The 21,042-nt window shown below is 41.4% G+C and overlaps 1 protein-coding gene across 2 annotated transcripts in view; it reads left to right on the forward strand.

Moving 5' to 3' along the window:
* FNDC3B (fibronectin type III domain containing 3B) overlaps positions 1–21,042 on the forward strand; it is a 392,602-nt gene that overhangs the window by 340,465 nt on the left and 31,095 nt on the right. For both annotated transcript variants that reach the window (XM_078147676.1, XM_020980457.2), the window contains 2 exons: positions 3,261–3,541; positions 11,339–11,551. In XM_078147676.1, the coding sequence (XP_078003802.1) occupies positions 3,261–3,541; positions 11,339–11,551 (494 nt within the window). The remainder of the gene's footprint in view (positions 1–3,260; positions 3,542–11,338; positions 11,552–21,042) is intronic.

Here is a 21,042-nt window from a genome sequence, read left to right on the forward strand (position 1 = left end):
TGTCAAAGGTCACACAGTGGGTGGCCAAGCCCACCTGCTTCTTTTGTCTCCTAGACCAGTATCCCACAATCCCACCCAGTTTTATCCTACATGTTCATGATAAATACGCAGTTTATTATTTTTTTATTTCAACAAATTTATGATTTATTTTTAACATTTTCAGTTCCAAATTCTCTTCTCTCTCCCCCATTGGAGAGTCAAGCAAGGTGATCTCAGTTATACATGTGAAATCATGCAAAACAGATTTTCACATTTGCCAGGTACGCACAGACTTTAGAAGGAGCCTCTGTACACTGCCACCAAAAAACACGGTGTCTTTTCAGCCTCGTATGGCCTGCTTCCCTTCTTGGCATGCTTAGCTCCCAGTCACGCCCATGTCTCTGAGCTCTAGGCTCAGCTCCAATGCCGCCTTACCGCTGAGGCCTTTCTTGGTCCCCTTGATAGATAGTGACTCCCCCTCCCTCTCAGGAATTTGTATTTGAGATCTATTTTGTGTTGCATATCCCTGTACATATTATTTCCCCCAAGGAGAGTGGAATCACCTTGAAGGGAGGCATTTTTCTCTGTGTACCTAGCACGTGGCACATAGTAAATGCTTTAAAAATGCCTTACTTATTTTCATTCGTTGAATTGCCTTCTTATTTCTTTCTCAAAAATGAGAGCAAAATACTATTTTTGAAAAATAAGAATTCTAGGATCTGACTTGTAAGGGACCATCGAGGCTGCCCGGTCTGATCCTGGCTATAACAAAAATCTCCTTTACAGTGGACCCAAAAAGTGGTTGCATCCCATGCCATGATGAAGCGTACTCCATTTTTGGACAGCACTAAGTGACTGTTAATATTCATATTTGTTCCATATGCATCCCAGAGTGGTACCAGAAGCTAATAATAACCCTCAGTACATTCTGAAACCTGGGTCCAGGCTTACCAAAAGCCCTGTTTTCCCTGGATGCTGCTGGTTTTGCAATGTGTTCAAATATGGTAGGAACTCGCCGGGTAAAGGCAGTAACATTTCAGGTCATTTTTAGTGGTTTCTTTTGCTGTGTTTCTCAATCTGGGACGTGCTGGTAGAAACAGGAATGGTTTTCTGGTGTTGGCACCTTTGAAGAATGTGTTTCATGGAGGACTGAGGGAAGGATGCTGGCTGGTGTACATTTAGGCTTTTTATTTCTTGAGCTGTAGATGATTTCACTTCTCTCCAAGTAGCATCAGGTCCAGATATAGGAGAATCGGAATAAAGTTCCCTACCCCTGCCATCAAGTGCCATTCAGGGCTTCTGGCAAGTATTTTAGATTAGTTTAAAGGCCAGTAGCACTCTCAGGCAACTTAATATTTTTTTTACAAGTAACTTATTGTCAAATTAACTTTCTGTTTAAGTGTATAGCTTAAATTAAAAATATAATTAAATTAAAATTAAATTAACTTAAAAATATAATTAATTACATTTTTCTAAGGACTTTCTATATCCGTCTACGATGTCTTATTTGTTCCTCCTCTCTTATTATTATTATTATTTTTTTTTTTTTTACTCTATCCCCTTTGTCCATTTCTCTGTATTTGTATATGACTTTTCATCTTATCTAGTCATTCCCAGGATGCATGCAGATCAGTTACCAAGGCAGATTTCACCTCATGCTCTTAAATCCCATCCAAAAGGGCCTTAACATACCAGGCTGATCCCCACATGCTAAAACGTCCTGTCTTCACCCCCGACTCTTGGAAGTCGCGGCTCCTCTCAAGTCTTAGCTCAGTTTCTGCCTCTTTTGAGAGTCCTTTCTTGGGTTTGCCACTCGTGTCTCTTAGGGCCCTCTCCCACCAAAAACTGTTTGGCCTTTATCTTAAATCCTTCATCTGTCCCTATTGTTTTCCCCTGGTAGAATATATGTTTTTTGAGGGCAAGAGTTGTTTCACTTTTTTTGATGTCCCCAACACACAGCATAATGCTTTGCATACAGAAGGAGTTTAATGAATGCAGATCTAATTGAATTACTAACTTGAAACCAGAAGACCTTGGTTAAAGTGCAGGTTCTGGCATTTCCTATGAAGGTGACAGACTATAAGGAATTCATTCCCTTTCTCCTAGCCTCCACTTTCTCATCAGTAAAATTAGGGGTAATAACAACATTATCTACTTCAAGGGGTGGTTGTGAGAAAGGCAGTTTGTAAATAATCATAGAATTCATATAGCACTGGGAGGTTCACAGAACACTTTATAGCTTCCTCATCTGTACAGTGGGGATAATAATAGGACCGGCATCCCAGGGTAGGTACAAAGATCAATTGAGATAATATATGGAAAGCACTTAGCTCAGTGCCTCCATACAGTAGGTGCTACAAAAAAGGTTAGCTATGATTACTATTATAAATATAAAGCTAGACTTTTTGTGGTGGCAAAGACTTGGAAATTAAGGGATCGCACCATCAGTTGGGGACTGGCTGAGAAGTTGTGATATATGATTGTGATGGAATGCTATTGTGCTATGAGAAATGACGAAGAGGGTGGTTTCAGAAAAACCTGGGAAGATTTATACAAACTGATGCAAAGTGAAGTGAGCAGAACCAGGAGAACACTGTACATAGTAATAGCAACATTGTAACTATGACCAGCGATGGGGAAACTTAGCTACTCTGATCAAGACAATAATCCAATATCATTCCAAAGGGACCCATGATGAGAAATGCTGTCCTCCTCCAAAGAGAGAACTGATGAACTCTGAGTGCAAATTGAAGCATAATTTTGTTTTAACTTCCTTTATTTTTCTTGTTCTTTTTGTGTGTGTCTGTGTGTGTGTATTTGCAACATGGCTAATATGGAAATGTGTTTTGCATGACTTCACATGTATAACTAATGTCATATTTCTTGCCTTCACAAGGTGGAGGAGATGCAAGGGGAAAGAGAGAATTTGGAATTCAAATATTTTAATAATGAATATATTTTTACATGTAATTGGTAAATATTTAAGAAAATAAATTTTATGTGTGTGTGTATACAGACACATACACACACACACTCATCCAAAAAGAAAAAGAGAGAGAGAGCTAGAAAGAACCTCAGAGATCACGTAGTCCAACAGCCTCATTTTGTAGATAAGGAAACCAAGGCCTGGTGGGATTGATTTTCCCAAGGTCACCCAAGGAGTAACCCTCAAGAATGGTTTGACTCCAAGCCTCCTTGTTTTCAGTCAGGCTCTTTCCAGGGGTAATTATTTGATATTTGATAGATACAATGCCAACTGTCTTCTTTGTTTTCGTTTCCAGGCTAGCAATCAGGCAGGAGCCGGACCCTACAGCGACCTCGTATCCTGTCGGACCCCAGCATCAGCTCCAGATGCTGTCTCCACTCTCTACGTCCTGGAGGAAGAGACCCTCGGTGCCTACCCAACATCACCTTCCGTGTGCCTTGTACTGAACTGGGAAGAGCCGTGCAATAATGGATCAGAGATCATTGCTTACAACATTGATCTGGGAGAGAATAGCATTACAGTGACCGATGCCACAAGCTACGTTATTAAGAACCTCCTCCCAGAAACCTCCTATCGGTGAGTAGACCCTTAGGTCAGAACCACCTGGAAATCAGATTTTTCTGAGAGACCGGCACTCAGCAGTGCAGGCTCTAAAGTCAAGGATGGGTGAATATTGAGTGTTAATAAGTCAGCAGCCACATAGCAGAGTAGACAGACATCTGGTTTCATGATCAGAAAGAGTATTACCATCTCTAGTCACACCCTGACTCTGTGACTCCCATCAGCCACTTTTTGCTCTAAATCCCCTTTGAACTCTTAAAAATTCAGGCCTCCTCCCTAAAGAACTTTTGCCTATAAGTTGGTATTTTCTGCATAAGAAAGGAAAACATCTTAGTATTATCATAAAAAAATAGTTTTGACCTCAAGGACCTCCAGGGGCCCCCGGATGATACTTTGTGAACCAATATTCTGGATAACTTACATTTCAGAGAAAGTGCTGACCTGCGTTGGGAGATGGAGTTCCCTCACCTGGGATTCCCTATTCCAATGAAATCATAGGACCAGGAAGCTATTCTCTTTAAATCAGGAATGCTGAGCTAGATTTAATCAAGCATTTGCTAAAGGATTGCATTGTGGCAAATCTGCATTAGACAAGGCTTTTCTTTCCAGGGAGTTCCTGTATCTTATACCTCAGTCAAAGAGGGAGCTGGCCAAGAGTCCTTACTGATGAATCAATAACTTATTTAGCCGTTTTTATTTAAGAGTAACCTGCACAGAGTTACGAGGGGGTTGGGTTTCTCAACCCGACTTTCCACCAGTCCACAAAACCTGGTTCATGATTGTTTGAGGAGCACAATTTCAGTGATTATGGCCACGTACAAATTTAGTATTTCAAGGAGATAAAGATGTAATTTTGGTCAAAGGAACTTCTTAACTGTCCCCTAGAAATTGTAAAAAGATAACTGAATAGGTCATGATGTTCTGGGGGAAATAAGGAGTGGGCAGGGGGGTGCATTTTAGGCAAAGGGTTCACATAAAGAGCTTGTTGGGGGGTGGTGTTTTGCCTTTTAATCTTCTGCAATCCCGTATTGTTCTCACACAGAGTTTATTCTTCCTCAGCATTGCCATGAACAGAAATAGCCTCTTTAGCGTCACCCCTAATGGAAGTAATGGTGGGTTGTTTTTTTAAACTGGAGGCAGTCAGTCAGATCCTATGGGGGGTGCTTTTCCCAAATGATTTGTGACTATTATTAAAAACAATTTTTCCCACAATTGGCACCCTCAGACATTGCCAGTGGCCTTTTGCTGGGTGTATGAAATCAGCTGGAGACTACCCGGGATGTCAATTTAAAATGTGGTTGTTTTTCATCTTGTAGCTGAATTTAAAATAACTAAGGCTGTTTCCTGGTTCTGGAGGGAAAGACCATGAGTCTGGTCTCGTAGGAAACATGCTACGGATCACGCTGAAGTTTCCAGTAACAGTTTGCAGGGTCCTTCCCCCATTAGACAGAGCTCCTAGAGGACATGGACCTTCTTTGTATCTCCAGCACATAGCACAGTGCCTGACACATAGTAGGTGCTTAATAAATGTTAATTGACTGACTGACATTAGAAAACTAACATTAGCTCTCATACAAGTTAGGTGAAATTTTGACATGTTCTTGACGCCAACAGGCATTGAGTGGATAGAGAATCATTGCAGTATTTGAATCCAGGTCTTCCCAACATTGAGGTCAACTCTCTTATCCACTATACCTCATTCCTCTCATATATGTTTACATATATGTGTGTGTATATACATATACACATATATAACAAATTATATTATTTTGCACCTCTTCACAAGTTATTTGCAATTGTCCTCTTGTTCCATGTTTTCTCCTCCTAGTTACGAAGTTCTTCTGGAGTAAAAACCAATTCTTTTTATTTCTCCCCCACAAGCACAGGATTTATTGCTAGGTACCTATGTGCTAAATAAATGCCTAATGGATGGATGGTTGGGTGGATAGATAAAGAGATGGATGCATGCGCAGATGGGTGGGTGGATTGATAGAGAGATGGGTGGATGGAAAGATGGATAGAAAAGTGGATGGATGCATGGATAAATGAGTGGGTGGCTAGATAGAGAGATTGGTGGATGGAAGGATGGGTAGAGAAATGGATGAATACATGGATAGATGAGTGGGTGGGTAGAGAGATTGGTGGATGGAAGGATGGGTAGAAAAATGGATGGATGCATGGATAGTTGAGTGGGTAGATGGATAGATGAGTGGATGGAAGGAGGGCTAGAGAAATGTATCGATGCATGGATAGGTGGGTGGGTGGATAGATGAGTAGATGGAAGGATGATAGAAAAATGGATGGATGAATCAATAGATGAGTGATGGAATGGTGAATGGAAGGATGACTAGAGAGATGGATGTGTGGATAGATTGATTGATAGAGGGATAGAGATAGAGGGAAGGGTGGTTAGATGGATAGATTGAGAGATACATGGAAAGGGGAATTTGATCATTGATGATCAAATTTTATGTCATCCTTTGTGGAATAGCAGAAATTTTCTTTTGCAGAGTTATTGCATGTATTTTGAAGGACAGTATAGAGGCTTATAATCTTCTAACAAAGACAAGCCTTGAGCATCTCAAGGTAGAGGAGCAGAGATTGTACTTTTATTGGCTAATTCTTCAACCAGACTTCTCAAAGAGCATCTCGCCTGAGTCAATTTACTTCCACAATACCCTCATTCGGTGAGGAGTTAGAGTGGAGTGTAGAATCCTTAGAGAGAAACAAGTAACAGATTTTTGTCCCTGTCTTTTTACTGGCCATTTGGGGAATGACTTAAAGTCAAGTTGCTTCTCCCAGATAGAAAGCATCATTTCTTGTCCTGTGTGCTTAAATCTGATTAAATGCAAGTATTTTTTTAAGCCATAAACACGATCAGAATTCAATGACTTATCTTGTCTGGGCCTTTGTAGTAGTAACTGATTAGGAGAACATACTTTTATGTTTTATTTAAGGAAGCAATTCAGTTCAATTGAACAAGCATATATTAAGTACTTAATAGAGGCGCCAGTTGGTACAGGGGACAGAGTACTGGATCTAGAGTCAGGAAGAACTGTATTCAGATCTTTTTTAAAAAAATATTTTTATTGACATCTTCTGTTTTTTATGTCATCATTGTTATCCCTAATATCCCTTCCTTGTCCCGGAAGACCATCCCATGTGATAAACAGTATTCTTTAAAGAGGAAAAAAATCAGAACAAGTTATTGATACATTGGAAAAATCCAAAAAACATAACGTGTAACACCTCCATGAAGGTGAAGGATGGGGCACATCCTCTCATCTCTCTGATTGCAGTCACGTTTGATCTTGATAATTTTGTTACACTTGGTTTCGATTTTTCAGCGGGTCACTGTTCTTTGCATTGACATTGTTGAGGTTACTATGAATATTGTTCTCCAGTCTCTGCCAACTTCCTTCTGCATCAGTTCATGTAGGTCGTCATCATATTCATCATTTCTTACAGCACTGTCATATTCTGTTCCGTTCACATAGCAGAATTTGTTTAGCCATTCCCCATTCAATGGGCATCGACTTTGTTTACAATTCTTAGCTATCACAAAAAGTGGTGCTACAAAGATTTGGCTGTGTGGGGATATTTCTTTCTTCTTATTGATGGTGTCCTTGGAGTATAAGTCTAGTAATGGAGTCTCTGGTGTTCAGAGGGTTTGCACATTTGGGTCATTTTATTTGCATAATTCCAAATTGCTTTTCCAAAATGGTGGTTCTCCTTCACAGCTCCACCAACAATGTATTAGTGTGCCTGTCTTGCCACAACCCCTCCAACATTGACTGTTGCTAGTTTTTATCATCTTTGCTGCTTTGCAGGGTATGTGTTGAAATTTCAGGGTTATTTTGATTGGCAATTTCTCTTGTTATTAGTAATTTAGAGCATTCTTTAATGTGGCAACAAATCCTTTGCAGTTCTGCTTTTGAGAACTCTTAGTTCCTATCCTTTGACTTATCTATTGGGGAATAGCTATATGAGGTCAGATTTGTCCTCTAAAACTTACTCAAGCCAAATGACCTTGGGCCAGTCACTTTAACCTGTTTCCTCAGCTGCAAAATAGAAATAGTAATGACACCTAACTCTCAGAGTTATCGTGAGGATCAAATGAGATCATATTTTCCAAAGTTTAAAGTACTTTATGTGTGATATACCTCCTCATCCTCATCATCATCATCATCATTATTGTTTTTATTATTATTACTATCACTACTACTGTTATTACTACTGCAACATACCAGATGCCATGTTAGGTACTGGAGATACCTGGGAAAAGTAGCCCCTGTCCTCAGAGAGCTTACATTCCCCTTGCATTTTGTGTTTTTTTATATTTCATTGCTATAATCCATGCAGGCTGGGCTAATCATTGGATGATTTCTCACCTTCAGTTTCTTCACCATAGATCCTACACAATGACTTTTCACAGCTAAGTAAAAACACCAAGGCCATTTTTTATCACCAGGGAGCTAAATGACTCATCACCACTCATTAGTTGTTATTTTTTTTTTTGCAGGAATCATTATGCTTATGACATCAAGACAGTAAATGATGTTTTCAAGTAATATTGAGACACTATTTCACAAACAAGCCACTGCCTCCTCCAGTGAATTCTATGTTAAAGTAACTTTTCTTTAGAAATAAATAAGAGCCCACAAGTGGGTTTGATAGGACATTAGGGCCCAGAGCCATTTAAGTGATATGAAATAGACTAATAGCAGCTGCTCTGATGGGCACATTTCACAGAAAATGAGTAAGTCGGAGCTCAAACTCCATGTCAACCACATTTAGCATGGCTTGACTGACGCTGAAGGCCTTGCAAAGGATAATTCTTCCTAATGCTGCATGGCCACGTGGCTTATTGAACGTGTCAGAGTCAGATTTGAACTCAGAAAGATGAATCTTCCTGATTCCAGGCCAGGCGCTCTATCCGTTGTACCACCTGGCTGCCCCTGAATTGATTCTCATGCTCTTTAAAATGGGGAAATGATACACAGGATTGTGGATCTGGGAAATAATCTTACATTTGAGTATATAGTTACCAAAAGCTGCAGGGGAAAAACCTGCCAGTAAATACAAAAGTGACAGCATTAAATCACAAGTGCATTAGAGCATCTTTATGGTTAGATTTGTTCTACTCTGTTTCCTTAATTGTGGGAACCCTACACACTGCTAGAGCTATGAATTTATTTTGCTTTTTTTAAAGATATATTTTTCTAACGATATTTCAGTCTAACTGGTTTCCTCTGTAATACTATGTATTTATTTTTTGCATTAAAACCATTATTCTTCAAAGAGATCCATAGGCTTCTAAAAACCCCCGGCCTGAAAAAAATAGTGTAAAATAGTAGATATAATCTATATACAATCTATAATAGCATATGTAATATCTAATTATTATAGCAAAGCAATCTGTAATGGTAAAGAAAATAATAGTCTGTACCGCAGTTACTTGTATATTTCTCAAGCACATCTTGGAATTACTCCCAGAGCCCCTGGTGGCTATTAGCTCTACAAGTATAGACTCTGTTCTGGGGCCCGACAAAAAAACCATAAGACTAGAATACAGAAGATGGGAACCGAGAAGAGACCTGGACTTCCCCCTACCCCCACCTTTCTTACCTATCATTTGTCAGCATCTGCACTAAAGAGAAAGGAGGAAGAGGCCCTTCATAAAAGTCTGCAAGTGGAGAGCTGGGGAGATGTTGGCAAACACTGGAAGGAGGAGAGGGGGAGAGAGAGAGAAAGAGAGAGAGAGAGAGAGATCTTTCCTGCTTACCTGTGCTCCCCCAGCGGAATATTGGCAGATTCACTGTGTCCACAGGTGTTATGAATGCAGTAGAAAGAACCCCCTTCAGAGAGGGCATGTTTCAATCTGACTAGCACGAGGCCTTTTGGAATGGGGTCTTCCATCATACTTTATCCTATACAACTTATTTGCTGGTGTTTAAAGAGCTATGTTCTGGTCTGTGGGATTGACATTAGTTTTAAATTCAGCAGAATATGCTATTATATGTTGCTTTGATGTAACAAGTATATATTACACATACTATTATAGATTACTTTGCTATAATGATTATATATTGTACTTACTCATATATTGCCATGCTCTTAAATTCAGCAGAATATAAGCTTCTTGAGGGCAGGACTGATTCCTTCATTTTTCAGATCTATGTATCCTCATTATTTGGCACTAATGCTTTAGACATAGTAGATGCTTAAGCACTATACAGGCAGTCCCAAAAGTCTTAGTGCAGTTTTAAGCTTTAATTACTTAAAACTGAATCAAAACTTTTGGGACACCCCATGTAAAACAACAACAGTAATAATAATAGCTAACGTTTATCGTGGCATTTTGAAGTTTGCAATGTGCTTTGCGCATATTATCTTATCTGATGTTATCCCCATTTTACAGATGAGGAAACTGAAGTAGACGTAGACATGAGTTGCCCACGGTCACACAGCTGCTCTCTGCTCCGTGATTAGAACCCAGGTCTTGTAAACTCCCTAGTCTAGCACTGTATCCCCGTCAGGCTGCCTCTCTTATTATCATTATTACCACAGAGGACAATAATAACAGCTAAAACCTTAATCGGCTTTCCAGATGTTTTGCTCATTTGATGTTCACAACTACCCTGTTCACTCTCCCTATGTCCAAGCCTTTGTTCTCTCAACAGAACCTTTTAGTGGGGGGGGGGGGGTTGTTATTGGTTTTGCCTGTAGCCTCAGCCCCCCTTTTTTTTAAACAGGTTGCTTTTGACATTGGTAAAAATACTAGATAATAGAAGGCAGAAATGATTCGGTTTGGCAAGAAGGACTGAGCATTCCCTGTTGAATCCCTGGCGTCGAAGTCATTTGCCAACACGGCTGTTTTCCTAGGTGGTCTAGCTCAGACAGATGCATACTTCCCATCGATGCATGAGGTTCCCAGAGAATGACCAGAACAGTCTGGTTTCTCATATTCTGGATCCCTTTATAAATAAAGATGACTGGTTTCCACCAGACGGAGAAAGAGCTCTTCACATTAGTGTATTTTCTCCTTTTCCAGGAGAAAACCTAAGCACATCCTGCACTCCATCCACATGAGGTGACCCACATCCAGGCATTCGGTGATTTTTAAAAACAAGGGAGAGGTTTTGGGGGGTTTGGTTTGGATTTTCTGCTTTCCCTGTGACTCGTCACCTTCTCATCTATTTGTGCCTGTGTCTTGGGGCTGAAATGAAATTTGGTTTTGTCGGATTTGAAAATTAGGTCAGCTGCTCCCCGCCTCACAGGCTCATGAGGGAAAATGTTTTTTGAGCCTGAAATGCTAGATGAGTGTGTGGGGTACAATGTGACAAAACACTGGAGAGGCGGGACGTGGCTTTAAATCGTGACTCTGCCTCTTTCTACCTGTGTGGTCTTGTCCCCACCCTGGGCCTCAGAACCCTCCTAGAAAGTGAGGATGAAATAGCCCTCAAGATCTCTGCCTGATGGTGTTGTGACCCCAGGTCCAGTGGGCTGTCCACTATGGGTAGATTGGGGCCCCGCTGTGGAGAGCCACCACCGTAACTGTCTTCGGGGAGGTTCCTTGCACTATCAGAAATCTTACAATATATTGAAGGCACTAAAGATGTCTTACTGATGCACCCTCAGGCAAACTTTCCAGTCCCAGTGATCACATCCCATCCATTCTATAAACTACCCAAACATTTTAATAATATCACCAGAAATGTTTTGGTTAAGGGAAAACCGTTTAGAGCTGTAAGAGTGTCTTAGCTACCTTGCCTGATTTTATTTTAATGTGCTTTTATTTCTTCCCTCCAGGATCAGAATTCAGGCCGTCAATGAAATTGGGGCTGGACCATTTAGTCACTCCATTAAGGCTAAAACGAGGCCATTACCACCCTCCCCTTCCCGGTTAGAGTGCGCGGCAGCAGGGCCGCAGAGCCTGAAGCTAAAATGGGGAGATAGTAACTCCAAGGCACACGTGACGGATGACATGGTGTACACGCTCCAGCTGGAAGACAGAAACAAGAGGTAAGTGTGAGCTCAGGCTGCGAGCGATGGTCCAGGCAACTTTGACCTGGGTGGGCCCATTCTCCAGAGGTTAAGAGTGGGCGGGGTAATTTTAATACTTCATCTTGGGCATCTTTTTAAAATGCCCATTTTATTTGAGGGCCGGCTGTTTTTCTCTGTAATGTTTCCTCTATAATCTCTGTATGTGTGTGTGTGTGTGCGTGTGTGTTGTGTGTGTGTGTACACATGCTGTCTTATACAGTGCTTAAGCATCTATATATAAATCATATGCATATCTACAGATATAGCTATACATATGTGTACATAGATACGTACTTAAAATTTTAACACCAGTATACAATGTATAGGTGGCTACTTCCTAAAAAGTACTGTCTTCAGTGTCGAGAAGGGCACAGTTTGGGTGAGACCTGGTCCCAGCCCCCGCTATTTGGATAGCATCATAGAAATGAACAGTTTTGAAAGACTTCAGTGCTCCAGATTGACACACGGAGCACCTGTTATTCACCCATGATTCCAGAGAACAGTAACAAAGCATGATACCTGCCTACCTTCTGACTGAGGGTGCATGATCAGACACACATTTTTGGATGTGGAGTTAAGTGTTAAATTGACTTCTTTCCCAGCGTGTAATGACTCTCACTACTCATTGGGTCTGTTTCTTTGAGATTTCTCCAAAAAGAAAAATGCCCAATCGAAATCCATTAGGCATAAAGCTTGGGGAGAGAGAGGAAGTATAGGAAGGGAGCTGATATATTTGTCAATATTTGTTCATCCCAAGGGGAGTGGGGGGTGGGGAGAGTTTGAGGATCAAAAACTGCTTCAGGGAATGTCCAAATTGAACCTGCCCTCCCAAGGCCATGAGCTTGCAAATGAACCAGACAGGTAGAAAAATTTTTCATTGTGTGCCACATTTAGGAAATATTCCGAGCTATTTAAAAAATAAAATGCCCAGTTTTTGCTTAGGTTTTTCTTATTTTTTTAAATCTAATTTCATTTCCTCTGACCACAACTGGCTGAGCTGGGTTAAGAACCCAGTACCATAGCTAACCTTGATGGTGATAGAATGTTGTGTCACTAAGATGCCAAACAAGAGAATGGGAAAGGGGAAGGAAGGGATCAAAAGCAAGGATACTCAGCACTTTATAAAGGCACTGCTGTTGCTTCCCCGAGGGTCTGCCTGCTGAAGAGCCCCCTCCCCGCCCTGCCCCCCCAAAAAGCTCTTATCTTAGAGGTACTGATTTCATTTCTCATTTATGAGACGGCAGTAGTTCAGTATGAACCATCCTTGTGGACCGCAGTTGTATAAAGCAATATATTTGTCCCATGACAGCAAATTGTGGTCCCACCACTTCATGAGATAAGCTAGGGCCCTTTGACAAGAGAAAAGAGAGGTCTATTTAAAGCTTAATCCCACTGCGGGAAGGAGAGACCTAGAACCTAACAGAGAATCAACAAGCATTTAAGTGCCTACTGTGTGCTGACACTTGTAGGTATTAGTATACAGACAAAGATGAAATAGTCTGTGCTCTCAAAGAGCTTACTGTGTGTGTGTGTGTGTGTGTGTGTGTGTGTGTGTGTGTGTGTGTGTGTGTGTCTGTTTGTGTCTTTGTAAAGGCCAAAATACTTATTATGTATTTAGACACCAAGCATCTTCCTACCTTTGAACCAGACTGGAAAGGTAGCTTCTACTACCGGAGAGGGCTGAGAGGAAAGAGAAATGGGGGCAGAGAAACACAAACCCACTAAATACAGAACAGAATTGAAAATCCTTTTCCTGGTTCTGCATTCTAGACTGCCCACAGAGAGGTACCCAGAAGACTTGGCTCAGGGCCATTGCCACAGATGGTTGGCTCAGACACCGTCTTCCCCTTCTTTTCCTCTTCATCCCCACCACCCTCGAGGGCATGTCTAGACCAAAGAAGAGCTGTCCCAAAACAACACTGTTACCATCTCGTTTTACTGCAAAGCAAAACCAGGAAGTTTCTCAGCGTGTATATGTTTCCACGTGTCCACACGCATATATCATCCTAATGGCTGAACAGTGCTGGGGGCGGTCGGTAGATATTTGAGCTTTTTTTTCCCGTTACTCTTATATTTAGTTTTTACGTGCCCAAGACAAGTCATAATCCTTGCCCAGACAGCTTCCAAGAGGCCTTCGGGGACTTGGACATGGCCTAAGAATAGATCTAAATATCAGATTTGACCCCGAGGGCAGCCACTGAGACTCAACAGTATAAGTCCTTATTAAAATTAGTAAAGTCTCATGGATTTTCCTGAGCCGTTTTAAATTCTGCCGTCCCTTATGACTGTTGCCTAAGAAAACATAAAAGAATCTCACGGTCAAGACGTGCTCTCTACAAATAAAAACCAAGACTGTCTCCCTCTTAAATCAATTACTTAAGCAAAATTTTAAGGGAAATTAAAAAAAAAACAACTTACATGAGAGAGGATATTTTTTATAATATTACAAGCTGACGTCCAAATTCATCTTTTTTAAAATCGCATTTGTAGATAATCTCAGAATGTTATTAAAGTGATGGGATTGTATAATATAATAAATTCTCGTTCTATATATAGAATTAGTTCCATTGCATTTGATATGATGAGAACTTAGCCAGACTAGTTAGTTGGCAAATGACCTTTCATAGTATCCTAAAATTGAAAAAATAAGCCATCTTGCCAGCTTGGGACTAGAAGCCCATCAAATCCCAATCTTTTACATCAAATATTTGCTGGTTTACAAAAGGGAGGAATAATCTGAGTAAATTAAATAATAACGTATTCATGTGGCAGCCCTTCTTGTGACTTTTTCCCTTCCCTTTACAAAAATGGGGAGGAAAAGGCGCTCATGTCAATTTCAAAGGAATCCATTGTCAGTGCTCGGTCCCTTGGCAAAGGCAAAAACCAACTGTCCTCAGAATTCTGAAATTCTTAATGAGTGAGATCTTCCTGTTTGGTGGATTCTAAACCCACTGGAGAAGGAAATGGCAAACCACTCCGGCATCTTTGCCAAGAAAACCCAAAACAGGGTCACAAAGAGTTGGATATGACTGAAAAATCCACTGGGGTCCAAAGAAGGAACTTCTGAGAATACCCCAGAGGTGCCTGCCAAAGCACCCTTCCATCCCACAAGATCTTATCAAATCCTCTCAACTGCTCATGGGAAGCAAAGGCAGATGTTGAAAATTAGGCAAAAAAATTCCTGGCTGTAGGAGTGTTGTTTTCTGGTGCCAAGGGCCAAGATAGCAATTCTGGTACAATGGGGAGTTAGTTGCCTACAGGGGAGTAAAGATAGAATGAAGTTCCAATTTTGGTTACTAGTCCTCAGACAGAGGGGATGGAGCTCCATTCCTGCTCATTGCTCCACAGAGATGGGATGGACCACCATACCTAGTCACCACTATCAAGAGAAGGCATCAGTCCCCAGAAATGGGGTGTGCCTTTAATCCTGGTCCACAAAGATGAGATTGTTATGTTACCAAATGCAATTGCATCTAAAGCACTTAGTGTGTACGTTATTAGTACTATTACACAATTACCACTCTCCTTACATGAGCCGCACCACCAAACCTAGGTAGTACGCTATGGAGTTGAGTTGAACCCACCATACAAAAATGGGCTGGTCACCACCATTCCAAGTCACCACCACCATCCATCCCCCAGTCCCTCTCCCTGGGGGAAGAGAGGGAGATGACTCACGGCAATGGTACAGGCAACAAGGCTTGGGTGAGATGATGGGAGACCTAGTCTAAGCCTTAGCAGCTGGAGGTGGCTTGGGATTTTTTTTTTTTAATAAATTCACATCTATCCATGTCTTACCCAGACAGACCAAAGAATAGGGTGTTCCCTCTTTAATGATGTGATCTGTCATTTAATTAGGAATGCCATTTGAAGGCGAGTCTTCTTTAGGAACATACAGCATTCTTTTTCACTGGCTTTAGCTGATTAGGTAGTATGTTCTCTCCTTTATAATTAGAAAGCTCTGCTCTGTGAGTAGGAAGCATCTTCAAAGGATGGGAGGAGGCGGGAGAGAGATACTCCTTTTCGAAAACAAAGCTATTAAACCACTGGATGAGCCCAGAAATTCTGAGGGACTATAATTCTTCATTCCTCATTCTTCATTCCTCACAGCAACCAGTTGTCCTTTTGGTCAATGACCCTGGTGGCTTTCAGAAATTAGTGTTGCACAAATAGCACCAGTCAGTCTTTTGGGTTTTGTTTGTGTTTTTTTTAGAGCGCAGGTACCTGCCAGGCATCAAACATCTAGAAAATTGTCAGAGTGATACTTTAGTAGGACGGAGATAGTGAAGAGAAGGGCCTGGCATTGCTCTTGTCTTCCTGGAAGACCTGGGTTCAAATCCTTCCTCTGGTATTTATTACATGTGTAACCATTGGCAAATCATTGAGCTTTCTGGGCCTCAGTATGCTCATCTGCAAAATGGGGATAACAATGCCTCATTCATAAGGTTGTTGTGGGGCTTGAATGAAATAATGTGTCTAAAGCACTTTACATCTTTGAACTTGACTTTGGTTTTTGACACAACTTTAGAACATGTTATTAAAAAGTACAGTTAGTAAACATCCGTGAAAGGAAGCCGTGGTGATAAGAGTATCAGTTAGGATGGCTTCAACAATTATGGACCATGCCACACTATAACCTTAATTTCAAAAGTATAGGAGGGGAAATAGTATAGCTAGCACTCTTTTCTTTTACACTAGTGTTGACTGGCAAGGGTCAGCTGAGTGTGCAGATACAAACTCATCTCTGTTTCTCTCTCCCTCCCTGTCTCCCTGTCTCTTTCTGTCTTTCCTCCCCCTCTTTCTTTCTGTGTCTCTTCCTCCATCTCTCTCTCTCCCTCTGTCCTCTCTTTCTCTTCTCTCTCTCCCTGTCTCTCTCCTCTTTCTCTGTCTCTCTCTGTCTCTTCTCTCTCCCCCTCCTCCTCTTTATCTTCTCTCTCTCTCTCTTTCTCTGTTCCTCCCTCCCTCCCTCCCCTCCTTTCCGTCCTCCCTGCTTCTTCCCTCTCTCTCCATGAAGAAAAATGTTGACAGCCGTGTTTTTAAGATACAGAGCTTAGCCATGGCCTAGAATCTGCATCTAGTCAATGTTAAATTTGGCAGGAGGGAGATTTATTGAATTATCCTCAGCAGATATGACAGCATAAGGTCTAAACCACTTTAGTTCCTGGGTGTATAATAAGAATCTGTAGTAAAAAGTGAGATCAATATTTTCATAATTCAGTGTCACCCTCAGGCTGGGGTCCGAAGGCCCATCAGCTCAGCTCAAACATCTGTGAACTGTGGGCATCATCCTGCCTGTCTGGAGGGAAGGGCGTGTTTACCTCCTTGCACTGAAATGTTTGCCCACAGTGACAGAATTTGAGTTGTTGCTGATGAGGAGCTGACCTTGATGAGCTGATGTTCCTTGATAATTGCATCTAACACAGGGGCTGGAGCAGCTTTGGTTCCAGGAATGCATTTAGAGTTAATCTGGGCCGTTCAGGCTGAGTCAGACAGTCCACACTGAAAGGGAAAGATCGCTGTCAAATTTGGGGTGATTGCGGGAGGGAATCAACAGAGGGACTTTGTTCTCCATTAATTTCAAGCTAAGTGTTCTGATATTTTCCCTGAGTCAACCAAGTTATCTGGAGGAGAAAAACAGGGAGAGAGACAGAGACACAGAGAGAGAGAGAGAGAGAGAGAGAGAGAGAGAGAGAGAGAGAGAGAGAGAGAGAGAGAGATGTGTTTGTGTGTCTGTCTGTCTGTGTCTGTGTGTTATACATATGCATAACTCCACTGTGAATACCTATTTGGAAAAATGTCTATATGTAGTTAAGATCTTGGAAGTTAGAACTGGATGGTACCCTAAAGATGCCTAGGGATGGACACCAAGTGATTTGACAAGGGTCCCCAAAGGGCAAGGTAGCAGATCTTTTGATCGTGCTGATTGGGGATGTAATTGTGGAAACCTTTTCCCCTCTGTGAGTTTTGTCCTTGTGTCCCCAGCACCTAGTCTGTTGTAGGTGCTTAATAGATTCTTAGTCATTATGTGTTTCGTATGATGAATTGCCAAAAAACCTTCTTGAATAAATGCCGTAAATAAAATATTTTCTGATATAGTAACAAATATGCATTTCCTAGGTTATCAAAATTGTTTGGGGCAACCTCGTATAATGAATGTGAAGAATGTTAGTACTGAAGTCCAGAGACCTGGATTTGGGTCTTTTGGATTCTGCCCTTTTTTTTTTTCCAAGTAACTCAGTTTCTTCATCTGTAAAACGGGAATAACTCTCTCTCCCTCTCTCCACATATATATATATATATATATATAAAGTAAATGTGTGTTTGTGTATATATATATACATATATATATATATATATGATGTGTGTGTGTGTGTACCCTAATTGCCTAAATATATAAATATATATTTTTTTAATTTTTTTTTTTAGGCAATTAGAGTTAAGTGACTTGCCCAGGGTCACACAGCTAGTAAGTGTCATGTGTTTGGTCTGAGGCCGGATTTGAACTCAGGTCCTCCAGACTTCAGGGCCGGTGCTCTATCCACTGCACCACCACCGAGCTGCCCCGGAATAACTATAATTTTTGTACCCCTCACATACATACACAGAGTTGTAAAGATTAAATGAATGCAGTTTATAGCCATAAATGTGATTTATTTTTTAATTAACAACAATAAGAGTTGTATCATGGTGCATTTAAATTAAATGGATTAATGATAGTCAGAATTTATTATTGAGAGGGAGCCCCAGAGTCAAGAATATGGGGCCCTCAGAGATTAAGGATTTGTCTGAGATCACATGGTGAGCAGCAGAGATAAGATTTGAACTCAGGTGCTCTGATTCCCAAGCTCCAGCATCTGTCGTGTGCTGGGCATTAGAGGTACAAAGAGAAAAGTGACAGGTCCTGCCCAGGAAGAGCTTTCATTCCACTAGGGGAGATAATTTGTACAAAAACCAGTGTATACCAAATGTGTACAAAAGAAAGACAAAGTGAATTTGGGGAAGGACAGTGCTAGCAGCCCCAGAGAGGTAAAGTGGAACTCTTCCCACAGCCACGCAGGTACCAGTGGGAAGAAGCAGGATTGGAACCTCACCCATCCAAATCCAGCATTAATTAATCCTCACACCGGGACTTGTTCCTCTGCCTCAGCTCTCTCCCCACTCCAGTCCCTCCTTCACTCACCTGTCCAAGTGATCTTCCTATGGTATCGAGCTGATCCTGTCACTCCTGCCCTGCTGCGCCACTCCACAAACTCGAGTAGCTCCCTTTCAATTTCAGAGTCAAGATAAAGTCCTCTGTTTGGCATTCAAAGCTGTAATCTGACCCTCTCCCACCTTTCTAGTCTCACACTTTACTCCCCAACCCCTACTCTCTGACCTAGTGACACTGTCCTCCTTGACATGCCACACACAAGACCCTCCTTCTCTTTCTCTGCCCATCCACCGTGTGTGGAACATTCTCTCTCCTCAGCCTCCACCCCCTTCTCTGGCTTTCTTCACATCCCAGCTAAAACCCCACCTTCCGCCAGAAGCTTTGCCAGTCCCCTTTAATGTGAGTGTCTTTCATCTGTTGATACTCTCTCATTTACCCTATACGTGTCTTATTTGTACACAGATATTTCATGTTGTCTCCTCCACTGACTAGATGGTGAGCCTCTTGGGAGCAGAGACTGGGTCTGGGGGTTTTATTTTTGTGTTTTGCTTCTCTTTTTTTTTTTTTTAAAGGTAGTTGGGGTTAAGTGACTTGCCCAGGGTCGCACAGCTAGTAAGTGTCAAGTGTTTGGTCTGAGGCCGGATTTGAACTCAGGTCCTTCCGACTTCAGGGCCGGTGCTCTATTCGCTGTGCCACCTAGCTGCCCCTTGCTTCCATTTCTATCCCCTGCACTTAGCACAGGGCCTGGCATGTAATAGACCCCTCAATACACTTGTTGACTTTGAGCAATTTATTTAACCTCATTGGGACCTCCCTCATTTACAGAACGAGAGGGTTTGTGCTAGATGGCTTCTGAGGCCTCTTGTAGCGCTGGATCTGTAACCGTTAAAATTTGAACCCAGGTACCTGGCTCCAAATCCTTCTTCTTTCCCACTGTAGTTATATAATCCTAGGCAAATCAGTTAAACTCTCTGAACCTCAACTACTGTATCTATAAAATGAGGATAAGAACAGCACCTGCCTCATAGGGCTGTCGTTAGATAATGTGTATGCAGTATTTCATCTACAGTGATGATTATACCACTGAGAATTAGAAAATCTGTTTCTTGCCCAGCTTCCCACCAAAGTGTGCATCTCTTTTTCAAGGATGTCTGGCAGTAATTCCATAGACTTTTGTTGTTGGTGAATTCTCCTGATCAGTGACAATAACCATTCGGTCAAGTTTTTCCTGAGCTAGCCTTTGACTAGTCTCTCTTTCATTAGGTAGTAGAAGCAGAATTTGAACCCTGCGAGACAAGTCCCTCCTTTGTGTCTCTGTTCTGTCTGAATTAGGCCTGATGATTAGGGTGATGCCACGTTGTTTCTTACCAGCTTCTTTCAACCAAAAATAGGTCCTGAAGGGAATGTGAAGCCTGAAGAACCGAGTTCCCATGAAACGTTTCACTGAGATTCTGGAAACATGTAGCACTCAAGCCAGAAGAGACCCCTGAGGCCTTCTGATCCAATCTTTCATTTTACCAATCAGTCTCATCAACAGACATATGTTAAGCACCCACTCTGTGCCACAAAAGTGGAATGGCCCCTAGCCTCAATGAGCTTCCTTTCTAGGAAAATAGACCCCAAGAGGTTTGACTTGAGTTACCCAAAGCCATACAAGTAGATCTTCTAAAGCAGGGGTTCTTAACCTGGATTCTGTGAACTTTTTAAAAAAAGAATATTTTGATAACTGTCATTCAACGTAATTGGTTTCCTTATTTTTAAGCATTTAAAAACATTCTGGGAGAGAGTCTCTGTGTTTCACCAGGCAGCCAAAGGGATTCATAGTTCAAGAAAGTTTAAGAAGCCGTGTTCTAGACGAGAGACTTCCCGACTAAGATTCCCTTTGATCAACTCTATGTGTTCTGTAATTGCTGAATAAATATTGTCTCCCCATTAGGAAGTATTGCATATTATTTGTATCCCCAGCACCCCAGGGTTTATGCCATGCTAAGCACGAAATAAATGATTATTGACTGACCGATAGGTGAAGGGAAGGGTCTCGAGATAAATAAGCCTGCTTTTTTTTCTTTTTGTTTTTTTCCTTTAAAAATAGAGTAACGATAGAAATGAAAATCGATGATGACTTTCTCCCATTTCACACTGACATTCTGTTAGCTGCAGATTTCAGTGTTGCTGCTGTTGGGGTTTTTTTTTTTTTTCAACAAGAAAAAAGTGAACAGCTGACCTGGGTACAAAAAAAGCATTAGCAGCCTACTCAGTCCTCAGTGGAAAAATCTAAACCCAGAGAGCAGGAAGACGTGTAATGAGCCCCTCTTTTTGA

Source organism: Phascolarctos cinereus, unplaced genomic scaffold (genome assembly GCF_003287225.1).
Source record: "Phascolarctos cinereus isolate Bilbo 61053 unplaced genomic scaffold, phaCin_HiC Scaffold_7;HRSCAF=346, whole genome shotgun sequence".
NCBI lineage: Eukaryota > Metazoa > Chordata > Mammalia > Diprotodontia > Phascolarctidae > Phascolarctos > Phascolarctos cinereus.